This window comes from Aspergillus undulatus, assembly GCF_047715775.1.
Source record: "Aspergillus undulatus strain CBS 261.88 unplaced genomic scaffold BDV17scaffold_75, whole genome shotgun sequence".
NCBI lineage: Eukaryota > Fungi > Ascomycota > Eurotiomycetes > Eurotiales > Aspergillaceae > Aspergillus > Aspergillus undulatus.
In genome coordinates, this window is record NW_027396679.1 from 87,964 (window position 1) to 109,425 (window position 21,462).

General features: G+C 51.9%; 7 protein-coding genes across 7 annotated transcripts; 3 read left to right on the plus strand and 4 right to left on the minus strand.

The window, feature by feature from the left end:
- Positions 1 to 1,996: 1,996 nt before the first annotated feature.
- On the minus strand, positions 1,997 to 2,363 carry BDV17DRAFT_295792 (uncharacterized protein; the record flags this gene model as incomplete). Its single annotated transcript, XM_073763148.1, has 2 exons — positions 1,997 to 2,173; positions 2,226 to 2,363. The coding sequence occupies 2 exons, from the start codon at positions 2,361 to 2,363 to the stop codon at positions 1,997 to 1,999; spliced, it is 315 nt and encodes a 104-aa protein (XP_073610906.1).
- Positions 2,364 to 2,549: 186 nt separating this feature from the next.
- BDV17DRAFT_295793 (uncharacterized protein) lies at positions 2,550 to 3,047 on the minus strand (the record flags this gene model as incomplete). The annotated part of the gene is made up of 2 exons (XM_073763149.1): positions 2,550 to 2,787; positions 2,875 to 3,047. 2 exons carry the CDS (start codon positions 3,045 to 3,047, stop codon positions 2,550 to 2,552), a joined length of 411 nt encoding a protein of 136 aa, XP_073610907.1.
- A 1,443-nt stretch (positions 3,048 to 4,490) lies between these two features.
- On the plus strand, positions 4,491 to 6,306 carry BDV17DRAFT_275531 (uncharacterized protein). The gene has a single exon (XM_073759228.1). It carries the CDS (start codon positions 4,724 to 4,726, stop codon positions 6,278 to 6,280), a length of 1,557 nt encoding a protein of 518 aa, XP_073610908.1. The 5' UTR covers positions 4,491 to 4,723; the 3' UTR covers positions 6,281 to 6,306.
- A 49-nt stretch (positions 6,307 to 6,355) lies between these two features.
- Positions 6,356 to 12,663, minus strand: BDV17DRAFT_295795 (uncharacterized protein; the record flags this gene model as incomplete). Its single annotated transcript, XM_073763150.1, has 10 exons — positions 6,356 to 6,436; positions 6,517 to 7,087; positions 7,156 to 7,445; positions 7,506 to 8,060; positions 8,120 to 8,228; positions 8,283 to 8,835; positions 8,898 to 9,702; positions 9,778 to 9,919; positions 11,329 to 12,172; positions 12,246 to 12,663. The coding sequence occupies 10 exons, from the start codon at positions 12,661 to 12,663 to the stop codon at positions 6,356 to 6,358; spliced, it is 4,368 nt and encodes a 1,455-aa protein (XP_073610909.1).
- A 781-nt stretch (positions 12,664 to 13,444) lies between these two features.
- BDV17DRAFT_222641 (uncharacterized protein) lies at positions 13,445 to 14,236 on the plus strand. Its single transcript, XM_073755641.1, has one exon. It carries the CDS (start codon positions 13,684 to 13,686, stop codon positions 14,110 to 14,112), a length of 429 nt encoding a protein of 142 aa, XP_073610910.1. The 5' UTR covers positions 13,445 to 13,683; the 3' UTR covers positions 14,113 to 14,236.
- Positions 14,237 to 15,350: 1,114 nt separating this feature from the next.
- BDV17DRAFT_222614 (amidase) lies at positions 15,351 to 17,511 on the plus strand. Its single transcript, XM_073755640.1, has 5 exons — positions 15,351 to 15,794; positions 15,863 to 16,003; positions 16,081 to 16,501; positions 16,569 to 16,726; positions 16,804 to 17,511. The coding sequence occupies exons 1-5, from the start codon at positions 15,531 to 15,533 to the stop codon at positions 17,464 to 17,466; spliced, it is 1,647 nt and encodes a 548-aa protein (XP_073610911.1). The 5' UTR covers positions 15,351 to 15,530; the 3' UTR covers positions 17,467 to 17,511.
- Positions 17,512 to 17,544: 33 nt separating this feature from the next.
- On the minus strand, positions 17,545 to 21,420 carry BDV17DRAFT_284977 (transcription factor domain-containing protein; the record flags this gene model as incomplete). Its single annotated transcript, XM_073760626.1, has 9 exons — positions 17,545 to 18,183; positions 18,240 to 18,320; positions 18,373 to 18,588; positions 18,670 to 19,190; positions 19,243 to 19,385; positions 19,701 to 20,538; positions 20,597 to 20,794; positions 21,055 to 21,190; positions 21,247 to 21,420. 9 exons carry the CDS (start codon positions 21,418 to 21,420, stop codon positions 17,545 to 17,547), a joined length of 2,946 nt encoding a protein of 981 aa, XP_073610912.1.
- Positions 21,421 to 21,462: the final 42 nt, after the last annotated feature.

A 21,462-nucleotide genomic window follows, 5' to 3' on the forward strand; every position in this document is an offset into this window, starting at 1 on the left:
CCCAGTACTCTTTTCTCCATTCGACCGACATTCCAAGTTTCCAACCTGCCATATGTAACCGTACCCGGGCCGGGGGCCGGAGCCACGGGATGGTAGCAGCCGACGAACGACTCATGGGTAGTTCATCCCACAGCGCGGAAAAACAGTCTGACCTACTTCGTTTGGCTGACGCGTTAGCCGCTTACACAAAGGCATTGTTGTCCCACGCGGTCTCCGCTGGGACGTTCATACATGCCCAGCCTCCGGAATCAACTAGACTTCGTCCAGCCCTTGCCTATTCAACCTGGAGAGTTATCCAGTAGTCGAGTAAGACTGAGGAACTCGATTCACTTCCCCTGCGTCTTATCCTTCAGTCTATATACTGGACAACTGCTTCAAGATCATATAGTTGTAGTCCAGCTCGACTTATTGTCGGCCTCCTTGATACAGGCCTAACAGCCAAAGTTACCCAATCGAACCGAACATCGTCATCCACCATGATGTTCCTGTTGCCTCTTCCGCTTACGAGAGGTTTGATGCCGAGAAAGTCGGTGCGTGAACTAGAGATCCCACGCTAAGAGCACCAAGGATACGGATCTCATTGCGGCTTGGCGAGATACATACTCCGCAAGACGACAGCGGCATACCTACCTATCGCCACCTCACAGCCTAGTCCCGACAGCTAAGGTCGTACCGGTGACAAGGCGGCTTGGTAAGCTCAACGGTCGAGGCTGGGGTTCGGGGCTATAAACACCCATTTGTTGCGACTTGTAGATGACGACAGTTGCCCTTAGTTATCCTTAGCCTGCATGACTTGGCACCTGCTGGGTATAGAGTTTCTAGTTGGTTGGTTGGGGTAGAGCAGAGGAGCGGCATCTCCAGTGTGCCTGCTCATCACTACGGAAGGCCGGGGGTTACCGTACCCGCTACAAAGGCTGTTTGAATCTTCATATCTGACCCGAACTGACCCCCGTGGATTTCGCCCGCCCGCGCGGACACCGGTCAAGGAAGATGAGTATGGGAACGGAAAGCCCCCGCTTGGCAGTCGCTTTCCTTGGCCGTCCATCTCGGGCCTCCGGGGCCCCGGAGGCTGGTCGGTTAGTTTCTAAATGCCGACTGGAGGATAAGCTTGATTGTAATTACCGAGGCCTGGCCCGTGAGCCTGTGTAGTGTCTAGGGTACAATGCCCTTTAGACTTGAGGTGGATAATAGGGGATTAGGGCGGAGTTTGGACTGGAACTCGAACAGGGCCTCGATACGAGACCTACCCCGTCTCTTCAGCCGGTCGAGATATTTTTTTCATGCTATATGCATCTTGATCTTGCCCCACGGCGCACCACTCACTATCCATCATGCACCACCCAATAAAGGTACAGCGTTGCGGCTCGTGAATGCAGCAGTGACTAAACTATCTTGTCTTCCGTACCGCATGGGGCACGCCGATGCCCTTCCGCCCAGATGATTACAATCAACCAGAGCAAGTCTCATTGAGAGATACAGACAGGTGCTCGGTAAAAAGCCAACTCGGCCCTCTAAAGTCGGGGCCAGCTGACCCCAGCCGTATCTATGTGGGCACCGCGCCGAGTCCGAGCCAAGACATTTATACCCCCGTAACCATTGAAACTTCTGCGCTGTCGTTGACCCAAGACTTTCCCAAGGAAGTATACCCCGTACTCCATAGGAGGGGATCTAGACGGTTTAGTTTGGACGTCCGCTGACTAGCTGGGCCCCTTGACATTTTGAAGTTCGTTGGGGGTGTTCTAGACAAACAACTGTCAAGTTGATTACAAACATATCAGATCTGGCCTTGTTTTGCGGAAATTGGAGGTGTGAATCATGCAGCTAGGGACTGTTCTTTGTGCTGCTGTTTCTAGGGGTGTGACCAAGGCACGAACTGCCAAATGAAGCTGTCATTGAACTCTGCTCGGGATCTGTTTGTATGTATACGGACATCCAGAGCATCTACACAACCTCAAAAATCACCCACACTATCCAACAACTCAACGTCACCCTATTCTCACGTAACCTTTCTTTCCGAATCCCGAATCAACTGTACCGCTTTCTCACTATGCGCCTCAACTCTAACCTGAAATTCAGTTCGGTAAGGCAAACCCCCCGGTTTCTGCTTAACGTCCACCTCGATCTCCCTCCCCTCCTCGTCAATCGCCTTCCGAATATCAAACACCGCCAAGCTCTGCGCGATATTTAAGTATCAGCTCGCATCCGCAAAGGCCGCCCGTACATACCCTCCTCCCATACCTGCACGTCTCTGTCTCCGGATCTGGCTCGTTACGCGGTGCGAGGAACCGGCCGGGGTCCAAATTGTCGGGGCCCACGTAGACGGCAGGGTCGTGCGTGAACCACCATACTGCGGGGAGGAACATCGAGCCCTCGGGGATGTGGATAATAGCCCTTCATTGTCCAACGTGGGGTCTTGTTGCGGTGTGCGGGACCATGTTTGAGGCGAGGACAATACACCCCGAAGCTATTCAGCAGTGACTTCACCTCAGCATTACAACTAACAAACAAGCAGTTGTCAAGAGCGTACCGGTAAACCCCAAAGCCACAGCCTAGACAGCAAATACACCAGCGATCAAAAGGCTCGGTCGCGTATAGGCAGTCTCAAGATAAACCTTCTCCCCTCCACTCCGTGGAATCACACATCCAAGCTCCAGCCATACGGCGAGACCGGAGCCCGCGAGGAGAAGGCTAAGCACCCAGAGAAGGAGTGCTGCGCCAACGCTGCCGTCACTGCTTGTGATCGAGGACGGTGTAGAGAAAATTCCAGTTCCGATGATACGGCCAACGCTAGTGACTGTCAGTAAATAGATGAACAAGAGAGAAAAGTGAAAGGGAAAACGGCAAGGAACATGAGGAGGGTCGTAGAAAACACACACCCGACCGAGCCCTCCTTGGGTGTACTCGTTGAAATTTAGGCCACCAACCTGCGCTGCGTCGCCGTTGACGTGGGTATCACCGGCCTTGCCATTGTGATTCTCAGGCAGCGCAGCGCTTGAGCAGAAGCGCTCAAGGTAGTGCTGGCTTCTTTCTCCAATTCGGAACGCCATAGTGCCAACTGGAGCGATGATCCGCCAAGGAGAGGGGGGGGGGAAGCTTGTTAAAGCTTGTGGCGATCCATTCTCCAAGAATTTATACGCACGCCCCCCTTGCTTAGCGAGTATGCTAATTGACGCGATAATGGAGTAATTGGCGTACGTCGCCCTTTCCTTGGGCCGAGTCGTTTCCTTTCAATAGCAAGTTGAAGGATGAGGATTTGACAAGATGTTGGGTTGCATTGGGAGGCACCTCATCGGGCACAGAAGATTAGTATAGATATTCAGCACTCTGGAGGATCGGTGATCAGCATCTATCTGTTCATCTCAAACCCCACGGCTGGAGCCTGGATCTAGGTACTCCGGACGGCTATCACCGTTCTACCGGCCACTTGCGTGGCTGTCCCACTTGATATGATCGCGTGCTCGGGGTCTTGGATGGGCTACGGTAGTAAAGGGCAAGGCTCGGGCTCGGGCTGGCGGGATTTTCAAGCGTGATCGGACTTGGTTACATTGGCCTTTGAATTCTCATAAGTACTTGGACATCTGCTCCGGCAATATGCCCTTGCAACGGTAGCCCTAATCCTGTCGAAGCCATTGTTAGCCACCTAGGGCACAGCGGACGCGACGCGATATATCTTCCTATGTAAAGTTCTTCATCACTAAGAGAATATATATAATGGTTGAGGAGGGGTCAATCAACAGGGTAGACTGAACTACCAAGTAACCCGTCACATTGTATACTAAACAGCTAAAATGGGTAAACAGACATCGTTCCGTGAACTAGATGATGAGCTTTACTTTTCAAATATGGCGTCAAGGACTCAATGACTCAGGACTCAGGTGTAAGTGTTCTAGAGAAATTTTGGATAACAATGCTCAGGTATCCCTTTGTTTCAAAGACTGATTAACAAGGCGACAACTCGCCATGTAACGTACGCCGTAACTCTTACCCGGCTTATGCTCATAGACATCAGTCAGAACCCGCTCGATGCAGGAGACTTGGACGGCCTATCCCCTCCTATAGTTGAATCACAACCCATGCCATTACCCTCTTCTTTCAAATCACTTTTACTTGTCAAACAATATGCACGAGTCGGTAAAGACTGGTGTAGCACTTGTGCTCTGCAACGTCAAATGCAATACATCCCGAACCCAGATATGTAGGACGGCTCCTTCCGAGCTATCCATCAGGACTCACGATTTTAAACCAGGACAGGGCCCAAAATGGCAGCCCCTGGATTCTCCCATGCCAGATATGAATATGATGCAACCAACACCCAGCCAGGTGGTATGGCATGATACGCCCAAATACTGCGCGGGATCTCGAGAGTGCCGACTTAGCCGAGCCCCAATCAATCGGCTTGCCGGCCGAAGAGAGACCAGAGGACCCCCGGCGCCTCATTCCACGTTTTTTTTTCCCAACGGTTTTACTTGCGCGTTCTTCAGCCGCACGGGTCGCATTCCATGAAAACCCGTTTTCCACGTGCAAACGATTTCAGGAAAATAGATTGGATTTCATTATTAGCCGGGTCTGGCCTGGCGTGCCTCTTGACTGTGAAGAATTTCAGCGGGTCTGCCGCAGCCCGAATAGAATAAGGACACTGCCGCGGTCTGCAGAAATCTTATTCTTCCAGAAACTTTACTTACCCTATCTACTTTACTTACTTTTTATACCTTAAATCATAATCATGTCAATACAGAACGGCTATTTACTCCCCACGGAGCTCCTACAACTTATCCTGTCATTCTTAGATATCGAGTCCTTCTACTTCGCTACACGAACGTGTAAACTATGGCGAGATGCCGCGCTGAACACACCTACTATTCTCCGACGACAACTGCAAAAAGTCCCATCACTGCAAAAGTCTCTCCAGCTTCAAACTGCCACGGCACGAGACCTCAACTCGTTGTTTCGCCGAACATGTCGAAGGAACCTCATTGGCCTCCGAACGAACATCAAACAGTGCACCATCGAGCGAAAGCCTACCTCGACAACACGAACAGGCGATATCCCCGTCCGCTCAAGGAATGCATCAGACCTCGCGAGATTAAATAGAACGAAACTGTCCATCGCATCGACATCTAATCAACCAAGTTCCGCCAAAGCCCGCGAAGGAACCCTAACCCTCAACCCAACAATCTACCCATCCCCGGAAACAGTGCAGCAATTGCTCTCACAGGGAAACACCAATGCGTTCTCCAAATCCAAATCGTTTGCGCGCATGCAGGTTGCTGTTTCGGGATGCGGGGAGTTGGTTGCTGTTAGGCTGGGGCAGAAAGTCCACGTATACCTTCTTCAACCTCAATCGGGAGGGAAAGAACAAGAACAACAGCATGCGGAAATGCCAATCAGCAGCGCAATTACAGACTCCATACAGAGTGTTGAATTCGACTCAGATGACGAGCTACTCCGATGTGAGATTGATGGCCACGAGGGATCTTACGTTCGGTACTTGGGGTTCCGGAAGTGTCGTTGTAGGCAAGGTATCACCGCTGCGGGGTCATCGGCATCGGCATCGGCATCGGTATCAGTGTGCGGAGCCATGAAATTGAAGTACTGGCGCATCGCGCTGAAGCGCGTACATCTGGATTCAAGGAGTATAGAGGAGGGGTTAGGCGGCGCTACATCGTTGCGCGGGATACGCCTTGTTCCTCCTCCCCGGCAGAGGGGTAACAACGAGAACGACAAGACAAGAGTGTGCACATGTCGAGCGGAGACGCACTTCTTCAGCCTATTCCGCCGCGGGAACTGCCAGAGGTTCTATGGGGTGGGCTGTATATCGAACGATGGCGGTGTGAAGATAACGCAGGAGATCCCGACACGGCCGCTGTCACCCTTGGGCAGCCATACCAATGACAATCACAGGACAGTTCCAGGCCTTGCTGGAATTGAGTCTCGGACCGGAGTATGCAGCTCCGCTCCACGGTGTGATAGATTCGGCTTGGTGAACCTCCCGCAATCAAACGTGCATGACCCGATCCTTGACGTTTCGGAGGACGGAGATATCCTGGCGATCTGTGAGCCGCCGCACGGGCAGTCTGAGGGGGCAATCTACGTATGCGCGTGTGAGCCTGGTTCCGCTGAAGCGGATTCGAAGGCACCGGCGGCGTGGCCTTTTGTTCTGTCTACCTTGGATCATGGGTTGGATTCACTACGAGTAACTTCGAGTGGAGATACTGGGGGATATATCATTGACGCTCAGTCAGAGTGTCAAATGACTGAATGGAGGCTTCAGTATGCCTAGACGTGCCGTGCCAGGTAGGGATTGATCCATACTCGATTCTTATCACTTGGAATGTATACCTTAAACCAATCATTGTTAGCGGACACCGACAATGCGTAACATAATATATCCTGTTATTCCCCCTACCCCAGTGGACGAGCCCGCCTTCTGCTTGAGCTGCAAGAAATAGCGAGCCCTACCCAAAGTATATGGGTAGTAACAGCCTCTCCCATCCGTCATGAACCGCCTACACTTACCCCCTCGAGGGACTTGAACAACTCCCTCCAAGCCTCACTCGCCTCATCCCCTGTCAAATCCCCAAACGGATCTCTATTAACAGCTTCAGCATCAACCAGCACCTCACTCCTCAAGAGAACCTCTCCACTCGCAAGTTCCGGGCCAAACCCCTCCAGCTCGGTTGGCAGAAGTTTCGGCCCGCTTTCCTCCGCGCGCTTGAGATCTCGCCATATTTTGGCTTTGAATTTCTGGCCGGGTCGGAAGAAGAAGTCGTTTGTTGAATCCACGTCTACGCCGAGGAATGGCTGCATTGGTGCCTCGGGGGTGTCTGTGAGACACAGGATTGCGCCGCGCGCAAGTTCATCGTCTTCGAGGGTGGTGTTTGGGTCGAGAGCTAATTGGACGTTTGCGGCGCCGAGCTCGATGTTTGGTGATTTCAGGAGGACATGCGAGATGTGTGGCTGTGAGTTCGAGCCGTAGAGGTAGAAGGGCATGTAGGTTGCCGGGTAGTTTGGTTCGCGGTTGCGGGCGTTTAGGGAACGATTTTTTATTATCTGGGTGAGTGTTGCGGATACGTTTGATAGGATAGTCCTAGACGAATTAATGAAAGAAAACTTAATGTCAGAGGGCTAGCAGGGTAGATTGAGATATGAACTCACCCGTTCCTATTCACCAGGTTTCCTTGGAATGTGGCCTCTCCATTGTTGTTGACTTCGTTCAGAAGCGTCTCCAGACAGGTTTCATCGGAGGTATTGAGGTAAACAACCCCCCTTGCTTTTGCCTTTACGTATGCCTGAAACCCAGTCTGGTCGAATCTGCCCTTGAGAATGAGCTGACGCCGAAAGCGAGCTTCCTGAAAGCGCGGCCGGTAAATAAAGTATGTGTCGGCTGTTCCTTGAATGTAGAAGCGATGGATATCAGCCCTGATGGCGTTGCGGTCACGACAGACCTGGAATGTTAATGTTAGCACGTCATTGCTTAAGGAGGTATAGGGGGGAAAAGGGTCAACCTTGACTGCGTCTTCAACAACTGCCCGGAATCGCGTAACTAATTGATTAATTAATTCATGTTCTGTTGGAAACGCACTCATAACCACGTTGCGCAAGACCATCAGGTTCTGCTTGGAACGCGCAATCCCCAGACGATCCATAAACAGCTCCGCGCAATTGCCGTATTCCTCGTGCTTGAACTCGGTTGATGTCAAGAAAAAGTCCATCTTCGCGGGCTCATCGTTTGGTGAGCTGATGGAGAGCTCCTTGACGACGCGCACCATGAGGTAGTTGGCTTCTTCAATGTCATCGTTCAGGCGTCCATCTTCGTACCGCCAGTTTAGGGAAAAGGCGTTGATATTGAGGTCCGACCCTAGAGCGCGGAGGAGAGTCATTGTGTGTGTAGATTCGTCATTGGCAACAATCTCTTGGTTAGATTTATGCAGGACCTGCTCACGGATGAATTTCTTCTGGCCTTCAATGTCGCCTCCGTTTACCTCGGCGGGGAGGCGATTCAGGGCCACGCAAATAAAGGAGTCCTCCTTGGTTGTCATTGCGGCCCAGTGAGCAGCGAGCTAGAGAAAGACACTGTTATCAGTGCATGCAGTTGATCTTTTGAGCCATGGAGGCTTACCCGAGTACTGGTAAAAGTAGCTTCACTAAGAAGCGCCCCATACCCATTCTGATTCAGCCCAATGCACTCGTTAGCCAGCCATGTCGCCATTGCCGCTGCTCCTGGCTTGCTATGTTTGAGTTAGCAATAAACTGTCGAGTTTGTTCATCTCGACTAGACACACCTTCCTTCCACTCCATAGATGCCAATATTGGTCAGCGAGCCTCGTCCAATGTAGGGGCTCGTCCACGTAACAAGGGACCGTAATCGCTCGTCACGATAAGCAAGAGCCCCGGCGGGGTAAGGGATATACCCAGCCTTGTGGGGATCAACCGTGACTGAATCTGCGAATCTGATGGCCAACAGATCTTCTTGTGTCTCGACCTTCAGGCCCAAGTCTGGGACAAAGCCCTGGTCACTCGTCGCCCCTTTCAGCGGCTCTTCTTGCCTCATAAGTTTACGAGGCAGCATCGAGGCGAAGTATTCACCCCAAGCTGCATCTGCGTGCACTAGAAAAGACAGACCTCGTTTTTGAAACCGCTGCCGGATTCGGAGGATCTCGCTTAGTCGGTCGACTGCTCCTTCCTCGGTAGAGCCTACGACAGCAACAACGGCGTAGACGGCTTGTTCTTCTCGGAGACATTGCTCGAGCTTGGAGACGAGGTCAACTAGGTCGACCCTTGCCTCTGCATCTACTTGAACTCCCACCATATTCTCGGAGCCAATGCCAGCGACGGCTGTGTGCCCCAGTTGGTCAAACCGGGTCCGTTGACAATTTTTATAATTTGGGCTGACTTACCACCCCCTTTAGGCCAGGAATAATGACGGGTGTTTGTGAGCAAATACCGACAAGGCTTCTTGATTCCAAAGGCCTCCTCCAGCTTTCCCTTGCTGGTTGTCTGGATGTTGTACTTATCTAGAGCCTGTTCAATAAATGTCGGCGACACTCCATACCGATCGTACAGCATTTTCGGCAAATCCAGAACTGTTTCGGCCTTGAGGTTCAAGAGCTCCCACGTCGAGAGGTCTGCAAAGTTCTTCTCTATTCCTGCGCACGTCTTGACCGGAAAGTCCTCCCTGGCGAACTGGAGCTGGCCCTCTTTGATTGCTAGCAAAAGCGACAGCGGGTAGAACATCAAGTTTCGTGCTTCACGTATTTCATGCTCGATTAGCCGGACTGACTCCACCTCAATATTACCACTTGGAATTGAAACAAACTCACCAACCCAAATCGACTCCAGATTGGCCACAGTCCCGCCACAGGTAACATGCGCCCAACCCGTCGGCAGATCCTGAGCACCCTTCTGCGTATTGAATCCGAATAGTTCGCAAAGCTGCTCGCCAACCAGGATCTCCGCAGCGGTCGAAAAGGGGCTCGCTTCAATCGCCACGTTGTTGGGGTTATAGAGCATCGTCATGAAGTACCCGATGAGCGCCACCATGCTTACATCCGTACACATGTGCGCCTGGTACCGAGGAGACCAGAACGGCACGGACTTTTCACCGAGTAGGCGGGCGGCATTGCCGAGTGTCTCTCTGAATTTTCCCGTCAGGCGCTGAAACTCCGCTGAGCTTTTGACCTCGGGTGGGATGAACTTCTTGTCCTGTTGAGGAATTGATTGTGTTAATGGCCGGAAATCGTTTGTGCTTCTTGATTTTCTCCCTACAGGTTTACTGACCGGCGGCTGGGGAAAGTATCTTTTCCGAGCCTTTTCGAGCTCGCTGAGCACTGTTGCAATGTTCGTCTTGAATTCATCGATGTTCTCGGCTTCGGGTCCGATGAAATAGGAGCTTATCGCTTGGTGAGTGATGTCGCCGGGGCTGTCATGGTGAACCTTTTTTTTTCAGCTGGTGGAGGCCTGAGAAGATTTGTGATGTCCAAAAGTGCTTAAGTCGCCAGCTCTTATATTCCGGGTGGATGTCAGACATAAGTGAGGTCGACTGACTTGTGGTGTAGTCATGCAATAACTTTATCATCTTTTGTGATAGTATGCTTGATATGATGAACCACGGCGTGCCGAAAGGTAATGGTGGCATGAAACCCCTCAGGCGTGCCGTGCCGGGCGACAGGTTCAACCCAAACCTCCCGCGGCAAAATCAATAGGGTTGCATAGATAACCAAATAGTAAGCAGTAGCTCGCATGATTCTCCAGTGACAAAAAGACTGTACGGATTGGACTGCACGTGAAACACCCCGACGTGTTCTGTGGTGTAGGGAGGATTTATCTTGAGAGCTATGAGTGCAACCTGGGGCTGAAATGGATGCTTTTGTAGTCGCAATGACAGTAATATAGATATTGGCATTGGGGTGAGAGATCCCATTGCCATCGCCTTGGAGGAATTGGAGGGGCTCTTGAGGATGTTGATGAGGACGAGAACGATGTTGTGAACTCGAGCGGATGATGTAGCCCGCTTCGCTCTTTTCTAAACAGTACAAGGAGAAGGCGTGCCCCGCTAGCATCGTTCCCTCCATTACAGGAAGCGGCTTCCGAGGACTGGAGCGTACTGTACCGCATCTGTCTCTTGTCCGCGCATGAGCGCATCCTGCGGCTCGACGACGATTAGACTGCAGGTGGACTAGCTGACTCTACTAGGTGATATTTGAACTGACAAGCTCAACCAACGTATTTTGCGTAGCTACTTTCGACACTATCTTTATACTCCCTGACAACCTCCTCTGCTACAAACTACTTCATCCGCCGTCGTTATCCTCACAACCCAACCTTGGTACAAACTAACCCCTTCGCAGTGCATGGAAGCACCGTGAGCAGCAAATTGCACACTTATTCTCTAGTCCGAAACATGACTGGTCGGATTTACGCGGCTATTCTTTGATACTTTCAAGTCCAAAACAGTCAAGGGGCCGCAGCAGCCTGGAGATGCCTCAACTTGCAGCGTTCTCAGGGGCTGTGGCAGTGATGGCGCATTTCAATACGATACCTTTGGGAAGCACTTCGTTGTAGTGTAAATTCATGTTTTGACTATTTATCTGCGCTTGACTGATCTAATGTCTTCCGTAAATTCGTGGATATTATAGCACACCTTGGGTTAAGCATCCAGGTCCTCAACGACAGAACCTTCCACGTCGAGGCTGAAACACATTTGCTAGCTGCATCATAATCCATTCCAAATAACCTCCTCTCCCTTCAGGCACTCAAAACTTCTTCCAAACCCTCCACCCCCCGGCAACCCCCCTAGCAAGCACAAAAAACCCCGCCGAAAGCGCATACGCCACCCCTGTAAACACAATAAGCCCCCAATACACCTGCTCACTCCCCGAACTCTGCCCCTCCAGTATCTGACCCGCAACCGGTAGGGCCACAAGCACGCCCAGCGCAACAAGCGTATACGCAGTCCCGTATCGCTTGCCAAAGTCCTCCGTCTTGGAGATTTGCGCCACACACACGGGTGAAAGACTGATTGCGCTCCCGCTCCAGAATCCAAACAGGGCTGCGTACGCGATTATAGCGGCGTGGTTCGTCCCGGCGCAGAGCCAGAGCGCCAGAGTTAGGATTGTTGATGCGCTCGTTGTAACGACCATCGTGTTGAATCGCCCGTATCGATCCGCTGCGTAGCCCGGCATCAAGCGGCCGACTATACTTGTCGCGTTGAGAATCGACATGAGCGTATACGACTGACCAACAGACATCCCCTTCGCGCGCGCATAACTCGTCAAATACGTCAATGGAATTGTCGCCGCTATATCCGCAAATATGATCGCGAGGGCCGTAACCCCGAAACCCCTCTCACCCAGCACTCTTAAATCCACAGTCTTCCGACTCGAATAGTTCGGTCCTAGTCGTTTCCGCTGGAGGATCGAGGCAACGCTGCAGAAGAATAGTGCGATGAAGCCGAGTGTGCGAACAGCCCACCCGAATCCGGCTTTCGGGGCTAACGCGTTGAAGATCTGCGGCATAATTATCCCGCCTATTCCGCCGGATGTTACGGCCAGCCCGGTGGCTAGGGCGCGGCGGCGGTAGAACCAGTGGTTTATTATGGAGATGCTGGGCGATGCGAGCATTGAGGCGGAGATTCCGCCGAGACAGCCGAAGCTTAGGATGAATTGGTAGTATTCTATTTGTTTATTCTCGGTTTAGTTGCACGTACGAAGGAGAGTCAGGTACAGTATATTTGTTTGTAAACTCACCCTTCGAAACACTAAACATCATAACAGCAACCGTAAGCCCTACCGTCCCAGCAGAAACCAAATATCGTGGTCCGTAGCGGTCGAATATCGGTCCTACCTGGACGCCTTCAAACCACAGGAAGAACATATAGAGACTGAAGATCCAGGATACGTCTGAGCGCGTGTAACCCTGAAGCTGGTCCGTCGCAAGCCAGTCCGTGAATACGCCAGTTGTATTCATCAGCCCGAATGTGGGCAAGAAGGCGCACCATGATCCGAGGACTACGGACCATGCACGGACCCCGCCGTCGGGGAATGTTTCGGGGGCGTCGTCCATGCTTGGTTGGCTGTTGGGGGTGGCATCGCCAACTTGTGGTGGTGATTGGGGTTGCGATTGCGGTTCCTTGTCGGGGAGGGAGTAGGACGTTGAGGCGCGCATTCTCTTATTTGTGTGGTACAAAGCCAAGCGTGTAAGCGCGCTCTTTTCTCTTTGTTATTTATTTATTCTCGTCAACATTCACGTCTCGTTAGATGGGCCCCTGCATGAATATTTTAAGAATTCCACGGTTTCATTCGGGTATCCCTTGCTCGGGATCGAGATTCAAAACAGGGACGGCATTGCATCCATTTTAATCCCTCGCCAGGCAGATCATGGATTAGCAATGGTGACGTCTCTTCGAAAGACTCTGAAGATCGCGGGTCTCGAGTTCCCAGTCACAGCTTGCCATGTTAGGGCTCCGCACCGCGAAACCGGTTCGGGGGTGTGGAGTACGATCGACGGCGCGACGGAAGGAGATCAGATCCAGATTAGGTAGTTCGGGGGTGTTCGGTTGATGTGTATGCACCTTGGCAGGATATGCAGGGATTCAGCGATTCAAGGATTCAAAGATATATTTCCGTGCAGGTACCAACGACCAGACAGGAAACCCAGCTTTTTTTTTTTTTTTTTCTCTATATTTCCAACAATACGAATTGCGCCAACCTCCAGAACAATAAACCAAACCCTGAGTATGTTTCATCTACCTAAGACAATGCCTCTCTCGGGCTGGTACCTGCAAACTGTTAGGTTGTTCCCAGGATCACGGATGCCACGGCGCACGGCCCCCCCCTCCCCCCCCCATCGCAACCCAGCAATCCGGCACTGGGCCTCCCAACCGAGTCATTAGGCTGTCTTGGGCTCAATCTAGATCACACTTCGATCATACACATCACATCTCTCTGTCCGGAACTGCTGCATTAAGGTCAAACTACGCCTGCACCATCGAGCCCACCCCTTTGTCCTCATTGCTGTCTGATTCCTCACAATATCGTGGCCTTGGCCCTCAGGGGCTATTTATCCTGACGCCTGGCCCCCTCCCTCCTAGTTCCGTTTCTCTGGGTCGGTCCGTCCCTTGTCTACCATAATCCTTTGCCTGCCTGCCAAGCCCTAATTCTTAGTTCCTCAGCTGTCTAGATCCTTATGACTATGACGACGGCGACGTATCTCCGCGACGCGTGGCCGAAAATGCCCGATGGGAGGGACTACGATGGGACGAACCTTTTACGGCTGGTAATCGACAACAAAAGTCCCTTCGATGGATTATGGGATGTAAAGAAACTATTCAAAGAAGTCGAACAGAATTTCCGCGCGCGGATTGTTGACGTCCCCTCTGTTACTCGCGGGTCGAGTAATTGCGTCTGTTACGTTAGTCTCCTAACCCGCTCTATCCCCCTCAAACCACCCAATCCATACCTACCAATGACATACCCAGGGCATCCACATAAAACTCCACAACCAACCCGACATCCTCGCCCGCCTAAGCAGAATCGACATCAACATGCCCAACTACAGCGGCGCATCACCAGATGTCCGCGTCAGTGCAGCGAGGTTCGAATCAGGCGTGTATAAGCTTCTTCGCGCGGAGCACGGCATTCCCGTTTCGCCATTACTGTACTATCGGCCTTCGATATTCGATGCTGGGAAGGCGCAGAGTCAGGCGCAGAATCCGCCAAAAGACCTAAGTGGTCGGGCGCTGTTCGTGTTTCGGAGGCCAACTGGAAGATGTGGGCGGGATGTTTGGGATGCGCTGAGTGGAGAGCAGAGGGTACCCATATATTCCTAGTATCTGGCATGTACAGGGCTTAAACTAATCTCATCAGGATACGCTTCTCGCACAGTGCGCAACTTTCCGCGCCGCACTGTTCAACATCACGCCTCCACGCGGGTTCACGACATTCTGGGTGAAAGAGCGACTGTTCGGACAAAATGCCTCGTCAATAAGCGTACCAGTCACACCATCCCGCGACTTTTGCATCGCATTATTCGAAGCCAAAATTTATGACACATTCGGGTCTCAGCATAGCCCGACCCCCGCCGTTGCAGCAACAAAGACGTTACTCCTAGATCTCCTCCCGCAGATCTTACCGGAGGAGGACGAAGAAGGCGGTGATGAGCCTACTCTGTATCGATTTGTTCTAGAGCACGGCGATTTTGGTCTCCATAATATGTCTGTTGCGCATGATTCCAAGACAGGAAAGGTCTCTGTGACGTCAGTCCATGATTGGAAGACCGGTCATTTAGTACCAGCTCTTCTAGCTGACCCACGGCTGGGTGTTGACGTGAATTTGAGTGTCGATGAGGATGTGAAGCCCGGCGCCCCGTGCTTCTCTGAGAATGCCACGGCGGCGGATAAGGAAGAGTATCTGGGGCTGGCGAGAACGTATCTCGAGGTTCGTTGACGATTACTTTTAGAATAATTCTGGTGCGAGAGTGCTAATACAATAATGAATAGGCTTTATTCAGACAATCGCAGGATTTCAAGCGCGCTATCGAGACAGGGAGACATGCTCGGTATTTGTGGGCAACATTGAAGGATTGGCGGGTTGAGGATGCGGCGGAGTCCTGTGCAAATTTGAGTCGCTGGGCGGAGGAGGTAAAAAGAACCTCAAGCTTGGAGGCTAGCTAGCATGATGCTGCATTCTGCCCGAGCAGCAACGTGTTGTCGAGTTAAATAATCATCTACGCTATTAGTATGCATCATCTGTACTAACCATGTCCCTAATCTTATCAACCCGACAAGCACCCGGACGGAACGGATGGCGCCCCACAGACCCGTGCCCTCGGCGCCGACACCCAACAACGATATGGACTCAGTGGACTATCCATGGTTGAATTGGCAATCATTCCCTGATAACACGCGGGGTGAATGGGGGGAATGAGGGGCTTTCCCCTCATCGACTTACTTATCACTCCTTCCCTCCTTTCCCCCGGAGCCTTCTCCATGTACATGTACATCTACTCAAACAACACCTCACTCAAACTACACAATGACATCAACTTGGGAACAAAAAGCCGCAGATAAGCGGGATCGTCTGGCAAAGACTATCCCCGAAGAATGGAGATTGAAGACGCTGCCCACCGGAGACAACGTTCTCGACGTCCCCAAGACCTCGGGGATCCTCTCGGAGCACGAACTCGCGATTACCGAGTCATCTGCGTCGGATCTAGTCGAAAGTCTTGCGAGCGGGAAGATCACTGCCGTAGCGGTTACACTTGCGTTCTGTAAGAGGGCGGCGTTGGCGCAGCAGTTGGTAGGTCTTTTTCGTTTTCAAAGTGCATTTTGCGTGCTTGATGGAGCTGACTATTTCTGCGTTGGTAGACAAATTGCACGCTCGAATTCTTCCCCGATGCTGCTCTCGCCCAGGCAAAGGAATTGGATGAGTACTATGCGAAACATGGCAAGCCTGTTGGCCCGCTTCACGGTCTGCCCATTTCTTTGAAAGACCAGCTCCGCGTTAAGGTATGCATGCGTACTTCATAAAACACCAATACGCACCCTCCGATAGCTCGTTTAGATTAACCACTCACCCCCGACAGGGCTACGAAACAAGCATGGGCTACATCTCCTGGCTCGGCACATTCGACACAACAGACTCAACTCTAACAACCCTCCTCCGCCGCTCCGGCGCAATCTTCTACGTAAAGACATCCGTCCCCCAAACGCTGATGGTCTGCGAAACCGTAAACAACATCATCGGGCGCACCGTGAACCCGCGCAACAAGAACTGGAGCTGCGGCGGGAGTTCGGGGGGCGAGGGGGCGATGATCGGATTCCGCGGCGGCGTTATCGGCGTGGGTACGGATATCGGCGGGTCGATTCGGGTTCCTGCGGCTTTTAACTTCCTTTATGGGTTAAGGCCGTCTCATGGACGATTGCCGTATGCTGGGATGAGGAATAGTATGGAGGGACAGGAGACGGTGCATAGCGTTGTTGGGCCGATTGCGCATTCTGCTGAGGGTTTGTCTCCCCAATTGGATCTCCTTCTTTTGGTGGCGAGTGGTGCTAACTTTGGGATGGTGTGTAGATCTCCGCCTCTTCACCAAGTCCGTCCTCGCGCAGGAACCCTGGAAGTTCGATTCCAAGGTCATCCCCATGCCGTGGCGGGAGACCGAAGCCGAGGCGATCAAGTCTAAGATCCAGAATGGCGGGTTGAATATCGCTTACTACAACTTCGACGGAAACGTACGTCTTTCCACCATATTCCATCCACATAATCATCATCATCATCATCCGATACTAAACATGATAACATCAACCAGGTCCTCCCCCACCCCCCCATCATCCGCGCAATCGACCTCGCCATCACGAGCTTAAAGAAAGCCGGGCACAATGTAACCCCCTGGACACCATACAAACACACCTTCGGGCACGACCTGATAAACAAAATCTACGCGTCGGACGGAAGCGTCGATATCCTACGCGACATAAGCGCCTCCGGCGAACCCACGATTCCCAACATAAAAGACCTTCTAAACCCAGATATAGAAGCGGCATCCATGACCGAGCTGTGGGATACGCATCTGCAAAAGTGGAAGTTCCAGATGGAGTACCTCGATCAATTGCGCGCTTTTGAAGAGAAGGTAGGTAAGGAGCTCGATGCGATCATCGCACCGATAACGCCTACGGCTGCGGTGTTGCATGATCAGTTCAAGTATTACGGGTACGCGAGTGTAATCAACTTGCTTGATTTTACGAGTGTGGTTGTGCCTGTTACATTTGTCGATAAGGGGGTGGATGGGAGGAATGAGGGGCATGTTCCTGTTTCGGAGCTGGATCGGGTTGTGCAGGGGGGTTATGATCCGGAACGGTATCACGGGGCGCCGGTTGCGGTGCAGGTTATTGGAAGGAGGCTTAGTGAGGAGAGGACGTTGGCTGTTGCGGAGGAGGTTGGGAGGTTATTGGGGAATGTGGTGACGCCTTAGGTAGGTGGTTTTGATAGGAAAGATTATTGTATCCGTATACATTCATCTAGATAACATATGGAAACCAAGTTCCCTCCCTTAAGCCAAGCTAATTCCCCTCCATCTCTCACACCCCCAAGATCCCCCAGGCCCATGCCCATTCACAAATCTCCCTTCTCCCTCCCTTCCCAACCCTAACTCTACCCCCAACCCCTTCGTCCCAAACGTATACTTCACAGCTTCGATGGTCCTTCGTACACTCCCCAAATTCCTCGCCTTCTGAATTCCCATTAACTTATCAAGAACGAACCGTCGATGCTCCTCATTCTCTAGGGAGACGTTGCCAAGGATAAACAGGGGCCAGAGGAGGGTAGCCATGTTTGTATTTGGGTCCGTGGCTGTGTTTGTTAGGGTGGATATTGATGTGATTAGAGATGTTATGAGGGAGTGTTTGGATTGAGTGTGGCGGTGGACTGCTTGATAGGGGTTGGTTTCGTGGCTGTTTGAAAGTTCTGGGAAGTTGGCCTTGGTATACATGCTGGGTGGAGGACCAAGACACTCGATGAGGTAGAGCTGCGCAACGAGGCGCTTAATGTGAGCAATCTGCTGAAGGTCTTCGCGGTCATGGGAGTGCGCGGGGAGGGTTTGCTTTAGGTTGATGACGGCACGATGGAGTCGGTTCGCTGTTATTGTATACTGATGGCTCTCAGACGTATTTAATGGGCGGCGTTTGAGGATCTAGTATTATCCAGCTATTAGAGATATTGTCAGAGCTGGCTAAATAGGCGACTCACATTTGCCTTGGCAGAGGCCACCACAGACACCCTCTCAATCAAATTCAAAAGACCACGCGAACAGCCCATGAGGACGTCAATCTGGCGAGCATGTCAGCATCCTCAACGGAGTCCGGAATAATCTAGCACATACCTCCTCCAAATAATCGTCATCCGCCCAAAGCGGGACACCCCCCTTGTCACGCCACTCGTCCGACGCCGTCCGACTCATAATGTCGTGCGCAACGAAATACATCCGGAAGAACACCCAAAGTCCAGGCGAGCTGCGATGTCGAAAGCTCTCGTAGTCCATAAGCTGCATCCCACCGCGGAGGTGTGTCAACCACGAGGGGGAGCATCCGTCTGATATCTGCCATATGGTCAGCTATTTGCCAGAACCAGAACGCGAAAGAGGGAAGCTATTGATAAGTGTGGGTATGGGAAAACCCACATCTTGAAAACAGAGCATCAGCACAGTAGCAATCGTCCCCTCATCCTGCAGCTTATTTGAAATCTGATGCCGGAGACCTTGCGGAACTTTGTCTTTGTAGTGGCATGCCTCCTGCCGTAGCTCGGGACGCCCGAGGAGACAGAGCTGGTTTGCGGCGACGGCGAGCAGGGCATTTCGGAGGGTGTCTGAATTAAACGATAGGGGTATCACTAGGGATACGTAGGGATTATGCCATGGACTTAGGGAGCATGAAGGGCTGATACCTCTAATAAAGTAATCAAGTAGGAAGCTGTCTGTTTCTGGGAAGGCGTGGAGGGGGTGGTAGATGGAGGGCGATACTGGAGGATCGAGAAGCGAGGCTGAAGTGAAGCCAATCTCGGATACAGTACGTTTCTGTCGGAAGTCATCGATTGTTACGTTGAGAAATATCCAGCGGTTGATATAGGTACGCAGGGAGACAGGTTGGAAGGCGGCTCTTTTCCGACTCTTATCCTTGGGTGTGGGTCGCTTGCTCCAGACGCCTGCTAGGTGGTCAGTTCAGCTATTTCACAGGGCTGGGGGTTTTATGGAGACCTTCTCGCCCAAATGTAAATCCGCGCTGCACAGCATCCTCCCTGAAAGTGAGTATGAGGCCCCGGGTGCATGACAGACCGAGTGTCTCGCACCGCCTGCAGTAGGGCTGTTCTTCCGTACACCTGATGTGCTTTTCTAAAACTCTTTAGAAGCTTTTGGAGTGACGGATTATCAGACTAACCTTTGCATTGTAGGCACCCCGTGCGCCGTCGTATATCATTTGTGCGTGGCATGGTTGTTGGAGACTGGAGTTGGAGGAGAATAATGCGGGGGCCAATGGCCCTCTTATCTTGCCCAAATCTAAGTAGCGCCAATCTTATCTTCACACTAAGCACTTTAGGCTAGTAGGCAATGTTTGCGGGTGGCAAGTGCAGATTGCCGTGCGTTATCTTATGTACCAATGCTACTACACCATTCGAACAAGTCCTAACCCACTATCTACGTCTCACGTCGTGTACCTAAAGCCATTTTGTTGGAAATCCGTCTTATCGGCAAACGCATCCACCAGGTTCTCATCCACCCCTTCTTCTCCCGGATCAACACCATCTACTTTCCGTCGATTCAACACCACCGCGAGGAGCCAGTATCCCCCCATGAGCAACACACAAACACAGTAACATGCGAGCATGGCCACAAAGCCTCCTGTATAAGCAGGTGCCTGATTTGCTCGGAATGTCTGCGGACCGATGAGGTTTCCGACCGCGTATCCAATGTAGAGGATCGAGTATTGCACTGTCTTCTTGGTGTTCCCAGCGGTGTTCGCTTGCGCCATTGATATTCCCACGACGTACGGGCCGAAGTAAGTGTAGAGCAGGTAGATACCTACCATTTGGCCTCCAATGTTGCTCCTGGGCAGGGTGTATACTATTATCGCCCCGATTATTGGGACACAGGACGCCAGCATCGTTACCAGGCAGCGCCGGTTCTTCCATTGAGCTGCGATCCACGAAAACACGAACGCAGAGAGAGTAGACATCACACCGGTCGGCATGTTCAGAAGCGATGTGTTGACTTCGGAGAAGCCAAGATTATTGATGATGATGCCACTGAATGTGGTCAAACCGCCGTTAGGGATATTGATGGCGATGTTGAAGAAGAACAGGATCCACGTTTTGAGGTCGATAATAGCCTCCAGTGCCTGGTCCCATTTCCACTGGCGGTTTGTGATCCCGGTTTTGTTCTCTGCAAGACGTTGAACGGTGTGGTATCTCTCGCGTTCGGTGAGAAAGAAGGCGTTCATCGGAGAGTCAGGGAGGTAGATGAATGCTATGATCGACCAAAGTGTGGAGACAGAGCCTGAAATATTGAACTGTGGTTAGCTACTGCCGGCTATCTGAAAGCGGGCAGACCATACCTGTGACTAAGAACAGGTACTGCCAGATTGACAGCGGGGCTGACGATGGGATGTGCCCGACAGCCCACGAAAGGAAACCGTTGACGATCGAGCTTGCAGCTGCAAAGACGAGGGCATTGCGCGGTGGCTGTTCGGTCTTGGTGTAGAACCCAGCAACGATAAGCGAAATCGACGGAACGATGATAGCTTCTAGACAGCCTGAATAGGTAGGTATGTCAGTATGAGGGATAAGAGAGTAGCTGTTCACACACATACCCATGAAGAACCGCAGCGCCATCAGCCCACTCCAATTGCGGGAGACCGGCATTAGCAGAGCCAGTACTGACCAACCAAAAGAGCACGCGGACAGATACTTTGCAGAAGGAAGTCGATGGACTAGGTAGGTGGACGGCCACATTCCGATAATAGACTGCCCATGTTAGTTGACGCTAGACATGGAAGAGTAGGAGGAAGGTCACCCACTCCAATAGACAGTATGGAACCAGCCCATGAGTACTGCTGTCCTACAAGACGTAGGTCTTCCTCAAGCCCATAGATAGCCGCTGTACTGATCGCGACCTTGTCCACCGCTCCCAATGTAGCGGTCATAAAGAGCTGCAGAGAGGTTAGAGTGGCACTTTCGCATTTGACAATATGGGCGGGGAAGGTACCATCGGAAGAAGAATCCAGTCTGTCTTGCGCAGCATCCTTCTTTCCTCTTCCGGAGACAATGGTTCATGACCAACATTGTGTGCCAGGTACTGAGCAGCTTCGTCCATTCCCTTCACAACATTTTGCTTGCCCTCTTCCGGAGCATCAATGGAAGGGGTCTTCTGATCAGCCATTGCAACGGTGCTGACAACAAGAAGTTGAAGAACGGGGTACCA

Bases quoted from the DNA above. Each gene is read 5' to 3' on its own strand.
- BDV17DRAFT_275531 (XM_073759228.1), top strand. From the start codon at position 4,724: ATGTCAATACAGAACGGCTATTTACTCCCCACGGAGCTCCTACAACTT.
- BDV17DRAFT_222641 (XM_073755641.1), top strand. From the start codon at position 13,684: ATGACTATGACGACGGCGACGTATCTCCGCGACGCGTGGCCGAAAATG.
- BDV17DRAFT_222614 (XM_073755640.1), top strand. From the start codon at position 15,531: ATGACATCAACTTGGGAACAAAAAGCCGCAGATAAGCGGGATCGTCTG. The intron at 15,795-15,862 runs GTAGGTCTTTTT...CTGCGTTGGTAG, and splicing joins CGGCGTTGGCGCAGCAGTTG to ACAAATTGCACGCTCGAATT. The intron at 16,502-16,568 runs GTTTGTCTCCCC...GATGGTGTGTAG, and splicing joins GATTGCGCATTCTGCTGAGG to ATCTCCGCCTCTTCACCAAG.